The 11,540-nt window shown below is 40.0% G+C and overlaps 1 protein-coding gene across 1 annotated transcript in view; it reads left to right on the forward strand.

Moving 5' to 3' along the window:
* The first annotated feature begins 2,248 nt into the window (after window positions 1-2,248).
* LOC135217770 (cilia- and flagella-associated protein 57-like) overlaps window positions 2,249-11,540 on the forward strand; it is a 36,046-nt gene continuing 26,754 nt past the window's right edge. The window contains 6 exon segments of the mRNA XM_064253796.1: window positions 2,249-2,446; window positions 6,301-6,511; window positions 7,162-7,350; window positions 8,311-8,423; window positions 9,610-9,790; window positions 10,836-11,003. Coding sequence (XP_064109866.1) covers window positions 6,356-6,511; window positions 7,162-7,350; window positions 8,311-8,423; window positions 9,610-9,790; window positions 10,836-11,003 — 807 coding nt within the window. The 5' untranslated portion in view covers window positions 2,249-2,446; window positions 6,301-6,355.

Raw genomic sequence — 11,540 nt, forward strand, 5'->3', positions numbered from 1 at the left:
TCATAACATATTCTCTCTCTCTCTCTCTCTCTCTCTCTCTCTCTCTCTCTCTCTCTCTCTCTCTCTCTCTCTCTCTCTCTCTCTCTCTCTCAAAAGATTCTTTGAATTCTGCACTTCTAACAAAGTCACCGATCTCCATACTGTAACCATGAAAACTTGGCTTGCGAAGAATAAGAATGATTAAGGTATACCTACAATCTGAACTAAAGCAACGTTTTCTTTGTACACTATTTACCTGCAACGTTTTCTTTGGTTACTTACGGTTACTATGGAAACCAACGACGCTCTTTCCTTGATAGCCAGCGAGTCGAGATGTTTCAATATAAAGTGCCGTGATTTTATAAGTGATTTTGTCTTCAAACAATATTTTTCTCATCCGTCGAAGATGCTTGACGGATTGTAAAGTTTTCAGGACTCTTGTTTAGTCATTTAAGCCATGATTAACAAGGTTTTATGAGGATAGTTTGATATAAAGTCCTCTCTCCGTCATGGAAATCTAACTACAACATTTTGTTCTACACGAAGTTCTTATTTTGCTGAAGATTTTTATGCTACAGGTTCGTATATATTTATGTATGGGAGCATTAACTATATACGGTTAGTTTTTACACCACTGAGATATGTATTGAAGTAATTATCACAACATATCTATCTTGTTTCTTAAAGGAAAAAATGGCTAATGGCCTTATCATCCAAGTGGCGAGAGAAACTTCTTTGAATATTTTGAAACAATTTTTTTACTGCCATATGTTTGTTTCCCGTAGAAGCCTGTGAACTGTGTTGTTATGTCATCACACGCACACACACACACACACACACACACACACACACACACATTGCGTGTCTCTTTCTGTGTAAATATACTTACCAGGGCCGGATTAAGGGGAGGCCCCAGGGGTCCGGGCCCCAGGCCACCCTCCAAGAGGGGGCCTCCCACCAATAAAAACAATACATTTTAATTTAATAAGGTTAGTATTGTAATCGGGCACTTATATTACCCATACTAGCCAAATTGAAAATTTTATTATTAAGTTTGACAATAACATGATGCTCGTACATACAAATGTTACGAATATTTGTGTCACTCAGTCTGGTTCAGCATATATACTATATTATAAGCAGACAAAATCTCGGCAGAAGCGCCGCAATGTGCGTCTTAACCCATTGGATTATGGACATGCAGAAGAAGTACAACTCAGCCCTTCTGAAAAATACAGAACACAAACTTTCTTGCCTGTCATTGATCAGTTTATATCTTCTCTCGACCAACGTCTGGAAGCATACAAACAGATATCAAGTCAATTTAGTTTTTTTAGACATCTGCAAAAGCTTTCTTCAGACTAACTTCACGACACAGCAAAGCAACTCGTCAGGGCATATCCAGATGACTTGGATATTACATTTAAGGAGGAACTGTGCCAGTTTGTAACATTTGCTAATATATTCACAGATGAGGAGCCAACAGATATCAGCACTGAGCTTTTCTTGGATAGACTTATATTGGACAAGGGTGTGCAGGACACTTTCCCAAACATAGAGATAGCTCAACGAATATACCTTGTTTTGATGGTGTCAAACTGCAGTGGGGAGCGCTCTTTCTCAAAGCTAAAATTAATTGAAAACAGATTACGGACACACATGAAGCAGAAACGTCTGGTAAATCTGACTATAATGAGCCTCGAGTCAGATACTATATATTGCGTGAACTGGACTTCAACGAAATCATCAGTGAATTTGCAATAAAAAAAATAAAGAAAAGTGTCGAGAAAGTAATCCTGGCTATACATATAACTCCATAAGAAAGAATGAGCTATTATGATTATATGTGTTAGTTACATTATTATTTCTATATAAATAATTGTACCTGTATGTGTAAAAAATATGGTAAGAACAAATTATGCTTATTTTATTTTGTGTTTATGCATATTAATAACATCAGAAGAATAGTCCCATTGTAGTATTTCCAAAATAAAATTGTCTTACTAATATATTAGTATCACCGTATTTTGGCTACTTGTACCGTATTTTGGCTACTTGATTAATTAGACTATAGTTTGTAGTGTATGCAATAGGAGTTGGAAAGGGGGCCTCCCTCCGGCTTAATCCGGCTCTGATACTTACGTTCCTATTACCTAGTTGTGTACTGTATACAAACTGTAGGTATACGTATGCTTATTGTCTGCACAGAGATTTTATCTTCAGTTATTTAGTTACTCAAAGTCCTGCCCCCGCTTAATTCCAGGACCATGGCCTCGCTAGTGGAACCGGAGTACGTCTTCGGGTTGCGGGGGGGCGTGCACCAATGCGTCGTGCATATAGACACCGACGTCATCGCTTATCCTGCCGGTGCGTTCCTCGTTCTGCACAACACCGTCACTCACGTGCAGTCCTTCCTCAGTGGGGCAGAAGAGGGTGCTCCCACGGCGCTCGCTATCTCCTCCAAGAGGTATGTTTGTCCAATTGTTTGGCTCTCTCTCTCTCTCTCTCTCTCTCTCTCTCTCTCTCTCTCTCTCTCTCTCTCTCTCTCTCCTATATTTATTTTTTAATCTAAGCTTTTTTCTTATTTTCTGCACAGTAGTTAACACCCATCCTCTCTCTCTCTCTCTCTCTCTCTCTCTCTCTCTCTCTCTCTCTCTCTCTCTCTCATATTTATTTATTAGTTCAAGATTTGTTCTTATTTTCTGCACAGTAGTTAACCTCTCTCTCTCTCTCTCTCTCTCTCTCTCTCTCTCTCTCTCTCTCTCTCTCTCTCTCTCTCTCTAATGGAAATGGAGCAATTGGAGAAAGTGCTTTATCCATTTTGTATAACAAAAGCTTATGTAATTAATACAGTCTCTCTCTCTCTCTCTCTCTCTCTCTCTCTCTCTCTCTCTCTCTCTCTCTCTCTCTCTCTCTCTCTCTCTCTCTCTCTCTCTCTCTGGCCTTTTTGCTTGAGACTTTCCCTTACTGATCTGTTGGGATGAGTAACTATGTCACGCCAACCACGTTATTATTATTATTATACTTATTATTATTATTATTTTTTTTTTTTTTTTTTTTTTTTTTTGCTCTATCACAGTCCTCCAATTCGACTGGGTGGTATTTATAGTGTGGGGTTCCGGGTGCATCCTGCCTCCTTAGGAGTCCATCACTTTTCTTACTATGTGTGCCGTTTCTAGGATCACACTTCTTCTGCATGAGGCCCACGGAGCTACTTCAGCCTCTAGTTTTTCCAGATTCCTTTTCGGGGATCTTGGGATCGTGCCTAGTGCTCCTATGATTATGGGTACGATTTCCACTGGCATATCCCATATCCTTCTTATTTCTATTTTCAGATCTTGATACTTATCCATTTTTTCCCTCTCTTTCTCTTCAAACTCTGGTGTCCCATGGTATTGCGACATCAATGAGTGATACTTTCTTCTTGACTTTGTCAATCAACGTCACGTCTGGTCTGTTTGCACGTATACACCCTATCCGTCCTGATACCATAGTCCCAGAGGATCTTTGCCTGATCGTTTTCTATCACTCCCTCAGGTTGGTGCTCGTACCACTTAATTACTCGTACCACTTATTACTGCTAGGGTAGCTGATGTTTCTTGCACAGGCTCCAGTGGAGGGCTTTTGCCACTGAATCATGCCTCTTTTTGTACTGGTTCTGTGCAAGTGCCGGGCATTCGCTTGCTATGTGGTTTATGGTTTCATTTTTCGTATTGCACTTCCTACATATGGGAGAGATGTTATTTCCATCTATCGTTCTTTGAACATATCTGGTTCTTAGGGCCTGATCTTGTGCCGCTGTTATCATTCCTTCAGTTTCCTTCTTTAGCTCTCCCCTCTGTAGCTATTGCCATGTGTCATCGCTGGCTAGTTCTTTAGTCTGTCTCATGTATTGTCCGTGCATTGGTTTGTTGTGCCAGTACCTCTGTTCTGTCTTGTCATTCTCCTGTCTCTGTATATTTCTTGGTCTTCGTCTACTTTTATTAGTCCTTCTTCCCCATGCACTCTTAGCCCACTCGTCTTCACTGGTTTTCAGATATTGACCCAGTGCTCTGTTCTCGTGTTGACGCAGTCCTCTATACTTAGTAGTCTCTCCTCCTTTCTTTCGTGTTATGTACAGTCTGTCCGTATTTGCTCTTGGGTATAGTGCTTTGTGTATTGTCATATGTTTCCTGGTTTTCTGATCTATGCTGCGGAGTTCTGCCTTCGTCCATTCCACTATTCCTGCGCTGTATCTGATTACTGGCACTGCCCATATGTTTATGGCTTTTATCATATTTCTGGCGTTGAGTTTTGACTTGAGTATCGCCTTGAGTCTCTGCATATATTCTTTCCTGATCGTGTCCTTCATCTCTTGGTGTTTTATCCCCTCCTTCCATTATTCCCAGGTATTTGTATCCTGTCTCATCTATGTGTTTGATGTTGCTCCCATCTGGTTAGCTTTATCCCTTCAGTTCTCGTTACTTTGCCTTTTTGCATGTTGACTAAGGCGCATTTTTCTATTCCAAACTCCATCCTGATGTCCCCAGATACAATCCTTACAGTCTGGATTAGGGTATCTATTTCCTTGATGCTCTTACCATACAGCTTGATGTCGTCCATGAACATCAGATGGTTGATTCTGTTGCCTCTTTTCTTGAGTTGGTACCCGGCATCCATCTTCTGTAGTACTTTTGTCATGGGAATCATGGCTACTACGAAGAGTAGTGGGGACAGTGAGTCTCCCTGGAAGATCCCTCTCCTAATATTAACCTCTGCTAGTCTTATTCCAGAGCTTGTAAGTATTGTATTCCAGTTGCGCATTGTTTTTGATTTTTGAAGCTGATGGTGTTTCCTCTGCCCATTATATTTTCAGGCATTCTATTAGCCATGTGTGTGGTATCATGTCGAAGGCTTTCTTATAGTCTATCCATGCCATGCTTAGGTTGGTTTTCCTTCTCCTACTGTTCTTCATTACCATTTTGTCTATGAGGAGCTGGTCTTTTGTGCCCCTACACTTCCTTCTGCAGCCTTTCTGTTGGTGGGGGATGGTGTTTGTCTCCTCTAGGTAATTTTATAGCCTTTCACTGATGATACCTGTTAGTAACTTCCACATTATTGGTAGGCAGGTGATAGGCCTGTAGTTACTGGCTATATTTCCCTTACTCTTGTCTTTTTGTACTAAGGATGTTCCTGTGGTCATCCATTTTGCATGGTGATTTGAGATACAATGCTGGAGTTGTTCTGCTATTCGTGGGTGTAGGGCCTTGAAGTTTTTTGAGCCAGTATCCATGGACTTCATCGGGGACCTGGGGCTTTCCAGTTTGGCATTTTCTTTAGTTGGTGTCTGACTGTGTCTGTCGTGATGTCTGTGAATCTTTGTTTTATTCTCCCTGTTTCTTCTTCCTTGACTTCCTGGAGCCATGTTGCATGTTTGTTGCGTGATACCGGATTACTCCATATGTTTTCCCAGAGTCTCTTACTTGGTTCGGCTTCAGGAATTTCTGGGTGGTTGTCTTCCCCTCTTAGTTGGCTGTATAGTCTTTTCTGGTTGGTTCCGAATAGTTTGTTCTGTTGGTATCCCTTATTCCTGTTCATGTACCGTTGGATCTTATGTGCTTTGGCCTTAAGCCTCGGTTTTACATCTTCTATTGTGTTGTTTAGTCCCCTCTCCTGTACTTTGTATTTCTCGTTGAGTTCCTCCCTTGTTTTCTTGCTTCTTCTTCTTCTTCTTCTTCTTCTTCTTCTTCTTCTTCTTCTTCTTCTTCTTCTTCTTCTTCTTCTTCTTATTATTATTATTATTATTATTATTATTATTATTATTATTATTATTATTATTATTATTATTATTATTCAGAAGATGAACCCTATTCATATGAAACATTCCCACAGGCTTTGAAATTGACTTGAAATTCAAGCTTCCAAATAAATGCAGAAAGAAGAGATTAGTTATTAGAGGAGAAAGAAATAATAAAGTGATAAATCTAAAAATATATGTAAATTATTAGAATGCAGATAGAGAGAGAGAGAGAGAGAGAGAGAGAGAGAGAGAGAGAGAGAGAGAGAGAGAGAGAGAGAGAGAGAGAGGATTTATGACTGAGCAGCAAGATTGAAGAAAGGAAGCAGATGGAGGACAAGTAAAAAGGTTAAAAATTGAGTCAAACTTGAAGAAACGCTACAAATACCCTTTAGTAATGACTACAGTGCACCTCGTGACGTGCACTGGCAGCATTGCCGTCCAAGGGAGACACTACTACTTTGATCGTCTATAGTGAGTTCAAGTCTTGATTGTTTTAGGGTAGCAATGAAAGATAATAAAGAAAGGAACCTATTTATTGGCAGGCAGTTCTTGGCAGTCTGCAGGGAAGGCGAGCCAGCATCCGTGAGTGTGTGGGACATGACGACCAAGAAGAAACAGAGGTACCTAACCTGCCCAGAGATGACGAGCAACAAGTACGTGGCAGCTGCCTTCAGCCCAGACGAGAGAATGTTGGCCGCTCAAGGAGGACCTCCAGATTGGACCCTCGTTCTCTACCTGCTGGAGAAGGGAAAGGTGAGTAGATAGGAGGAAGGAAGTTCACCCACTCTTTTGTTAATCAGGGACGCCATCTTTGATTCTCATGCAGGAGTCTATGTTAATCTTGACCCCTAAAGAGAGATGGAAGGGAAAACGTAATTAATATGTACCTGTACCTGAGGAGTTTCTCTCCAACCACACAAGGTCAAGTTCATCAGTGAGAGGCATCCCGCTTTCTCTCTCTCTCTCTCTCTCTCTCTCTCTCTCTCTCTCTCTCTCTCTCAAGGATGCATATTTCATGAATGATTAGTTTAATCACTACATGCGCTATAGTAGATTCACTTCAGCCGTACATTTGATGGCTAGACGAGTCCCTCACGACGTTCCTGATTGGCTGTTGATAAGCCAGTCACAGGGCTGGAAACTCTCAGTCTCTCTCGAGAGAGTTCATATAGGCAGGATGTATGTTCCACCTCTCCTGAGGGATACGTCTTGCAGAAGTGGAACATACATCCTGCCTATGTGAACTTTCTCGAGAGACTGAGTTTCCAGCCCTGCGACTGGTTTATCAACTACCAATCAGGAGCGTCGTAAGGGACTGGCCTAGGTTGATGTGAATCTACTATAGTAGCCCCTAATTGTAAGATCCCACCTTCCTTCACCCCCCCCCCCCCTTACCCCCACAGGTATTCTCTGTCTTGAGACTCAGTGACACACCGGGGCTGGGCCCCGTGGCCTCAGTGCTGTACCACCTGGAGGACAACGGGGTGCTCTCGGTAGTGGGCGAGAGGGTCGTCAAGCTCCTCAAACTGAACGACAAGCTCCTCAAGACCTGGGGATACCAAGGGGGCCACAACCATAATTGTCACTGTCAAGTAGGTTTTTAAATTTTTTTTTTTTTTTTAATTTATTATTTTTTGTTTATTTATCTCTATTTACTTATATATATATATATATATATATATATATGATATATATATATATATATGTAGTATATATATTATATAGATATATATATAGTAGTATTTATTTTATATATATATATTAGTTAGATATATATATATATATATATATATATATATATATATATATATATATATATATATATATATATATATATATATATATATATATATATATATATATATATATATATAAAAGTTTTAATTTGTTTATTTTGTTTTTTAATGTTTTCGTGATTAACAAATAATTGTGTTAATTCTTTTATGTGACTCAATAATTTTGATGAGATCGACACTGACTTTGTTTAACTTTGAAAATGGTTTACTTATACAGGAAACTAAACATATTCCTCTCCTTTCCAGTTGTTTTGAAATTGAGAAATGACGTAAATAAATTTTTCTATCTTCATTCCGAAAAAAAATATGAGTATCAGATTTTAAAACAATATCACAATGAAGACAACAAAACAAACAAACAATGATATTAACATTTCAAGGAACACAGTAGTATCAAATTGCAACGTTTTCTGTTGCATGCAATGAAGTAGGTTACCGACATCGTCGAGGTGAAATGGCTTGATATGAGTGAATATAGCGCCTCAGTGGTGTGGTCGGTTTGGTTTTGGCCTGCCACCTCGGCAGCCGCGAGTTCGATTCTCGGGCATTTAATTGAGGGGTGAGAGATATGTATTTCTGGTGATAGAAGTTCACGAATCTCATCGTGGTTCGGAAGTCACGTCAAGCCGTTGGTCTCGTTGCTGAATAACCATACTGGTTCCATGCAACGTAAAAAACACCATACAAACACCATATGAATGAATGTTGATTCTAGATTTATTTGAGTCATTCATGTTTTTTTTCTCAATCATTTAGGTTTGGGCAGACCAGCACACGTTGCTCATTGGGACAGACGTTGGATCAGTCTTGCTTCTAGAAGAGGGCGAGTTAAGGACAGAAATGAAGGTGTCTCATCCACACTTGGGACCGTAAGTCTCTCTCTCTCTCTCTCTCTCTCTCTCTCTCTCTCTCTCTCTCTCTCTCTCTCTCAAATACACGCGTACTTAGAGAAGACACAAAGGGGACAGATGCGCATCAATTTTGAGTAAAATTATATATTTAAATTTGATTGCAGTTAAGCCAAAGTAATCATACTTAAGACAACGTACAATTAGATCTGTAATTGCTGTCTTTTAACCTGTTTTTTCTTGCTGCAATGACGACGACCTTGATGGAACACATAGTCTTTGCATTATGTGAGGACTTGAGTCTCAAAATTGACGTGCAAAATTTCAGTTAGAAAATCAGCTCTGCCTATTTCCTCGAAATAGGTGGTACGTTGATGGATGTCTACCAAGAAATGATAATAGACACCTATAGCCTATATGGTATGGTGTTATGGTGCGAGCACCCTCATCCGAGAACACTAATTATGACTCAGTAAGGTAACAGCTCCTCAGTGGCGTGGTCGGTTATGGTCTTGGCCTGCCACCTCGGTGGCCCCGCGAGTTCGATTCTCGGGGATTCCATTGAGGGGTCAGAGATGTGTGTTTCTGGTTATAGAAGTTCACGAATCTCGACGTGGTTCGGAAGTCACGTTAAGCTGTTGGTCCCGTTGATGAATGGATCCATGCAACGCAAAAACACCATGCAAACAAACATCCAATAAGGTGACACCGTCTGTAGTTACGCTTTTCAAGGAAATGGGTTTTATGTAAAATGTACAAGGCGTAATCCGACCTCCAGCTTACTCGGGCTGCTTGCTAAAATCTACTGTTAGATGGAGCGTTGTTTCACGAAGGAAAATTGAAATACGCTGTATTTTATCAGAACTAATTTTTTGTGTACTGTTTAACATACACATTATTTATGTTTTACATTTTCATCTAATCCAGAAACTCCTGTATCTTTAAATCAACGCTTAACACCTTTTTTCAGACTTTTTTAGGCTTATCCATAGACCTTTCCTACCCTGCCTCCCCACCCCCCAACCAGAACAACAACAACAACAAAGAAGTTTATAGGCTTACCTCCCGAGTAAGCGAAAATGTATATATATATATATATATATATATATATATATATATATATATATATATATATATATATATAATATATATATATATATATATAATATATATATATATATATATATAAACCTTTTTCTCTACACAGAGAATGTGACAAGCGTTCCTCGGGCGAGGGATTGGTGGGCCTTGGAGGCCGAGGTCCAGGGCCTCGGCACCGTCGAGTGACAGCCCTGGCTGTCTTCAACGGCGGGTTCCTGTGCGCCTGTGGACCCGACAAGATCTTCGTCTTCCAGAAGAGTGACGACATCAACGAGCATTACGTCCAGGTGGGTCGGTTCCTCCTGAAGAAGGAGATAGATTGAGTTGGTCGGTGCAGGAGTTTTAAGGATAACGTCCAGGTGGGTCGGTTTCTCACGTGGAAGGAGAAATATAAAAAGGTCGAGTTGGTTGATAGAGGAGTTTTAAGGAAATCTAAAACACTGACGCGCCTAGGAGGCTTCAGTTGGCTGTTGTTGTTGTTTAAGATTAAGCTGGCCTTGTGCCAGCAGTTGGCGTAGTTCTTTTTCTTATACACCCTCTTCAGGTCAGATCTCCTTAAATGGTTTTGTTTTGCAATAGCATAAGTCAATATCTCCGTCTGTGGATCGAAATAAATGCATGAAGTGGTTGGGTTATTAATTAGTATGAACTTAGTAGAGGAATTATTTATTATTATTATTATTATTTTGGTAAAAGACCCTCTTTTAGGCAAATTCTGTTAAGAAGAATAGCAGAATTAAGCAAGTTGCTTTTATATACTTTTTCCTTATCAGTATGTAAAATCAACTCGTTTAATTCTGCCATTCTCTTTCACGATATTATTATTATTATTATTATTATTATTGCAGATATGTATACTACCTGTAAACAACTAGTTAACCTTAGAAGTTTGCTAAACTGATTTTGTTTACCTTACTATAGTAGATTCACATCAACCGTGCATCTGATGCCTAGGCCAGTCCCTTACGACGCTCCTGATTGGCTGTTGATAAGCTAGTCACAGGGCTGGAAAGTCTGTCTTTCTCGAGAGTTCACATAAGCAGGATATATGTTCCACGTCTCCCGAGGGATACTTTTGAAAGACCAGGAGAGGTGGAACATGCATCCTGCGTATATGAGCTCTCTCGAGAGACAGTTTCCAGCCCTGTGATTGGCTTATCAATAGCCAATCAGGAGCGTCGATGTGAATCTACTATAGTCGTATTCCACCCAAACGCCAGGGATTAAATGGCTGGCTTCCCTTTTGTCTCACACCTAGCCTAAGATATATTACAAGAGAGACTTTATAAATTTTCACAGGCGAATTCTAAAAGTCTTTTCAAACTTCCACAGCGTTTTATGCTGAGGCTGTGCGAAGCCAGCCCTGCGTCAGTAGTGAGCGGCCGTGGCGAACACACCATCACTGTGCTGTCACTCTCCCCTGGGGAGAAGACCATTATAGCGGCGACCCACACGTCGCAGATATTCACCAACCCTCTGCCTAGCCTGGAGCCCTCCAAGGTAACGTCTTGAGACCCTTTTTGTTTGTGTTTATTATTAAAAAAAATTATTTTTTTTTATTTTAAAAGGGAGCGAGTCGGGACTTTGAACTGGTATTGAGGTTATTAGCAACAGAATATTTGTCTGATTATTAAAAAGGTAACTTGTCATGCGTAGTTGATTTGAACAATTGAAATACGTAAAGCCTCACCGGAAACTGTAAAAGATTCATGTAATAATGAACGCAATTTAGCATATTTTGATGAGAGAAACGGAATAATTCATAAAATAAATGAATACATTCGTTAATAAATAAATCGTGTTCAGAGGTTTGCATCAGATTTTCCCCTTAATGGGTTCCACACGCGCGGCTGACTGACCTACTTCGGATACGTAGACTGGGATGTTGAAACGTGAATGGCCTAAGCTAGTATTTTAGGGTAACTTTACAGCAACGTTGTCCATTGGTTTATAGGTTTATTTGTCTGCGTGCACATTAGGTTAGTCGTCATATGAATTCATCATTTCTATTTAGACTTGTTAGGAAATGGAAGTTAT

This window comes from Macrobrachium nipponense, chromosome 7 (assembly GCF_015104395.2).
Source record: "Macrobrachium nipponense isolate FS-2020 chromosome 7, ASM1510439v2, whole genome shotgun sequence".
Lineage (NCBI taxonomy): Eukaryota > Metazoa > Arthropoda > Malacostraca > Decapoda > Palaemonidae > Macrobrachium > Macrobrachium nipponense.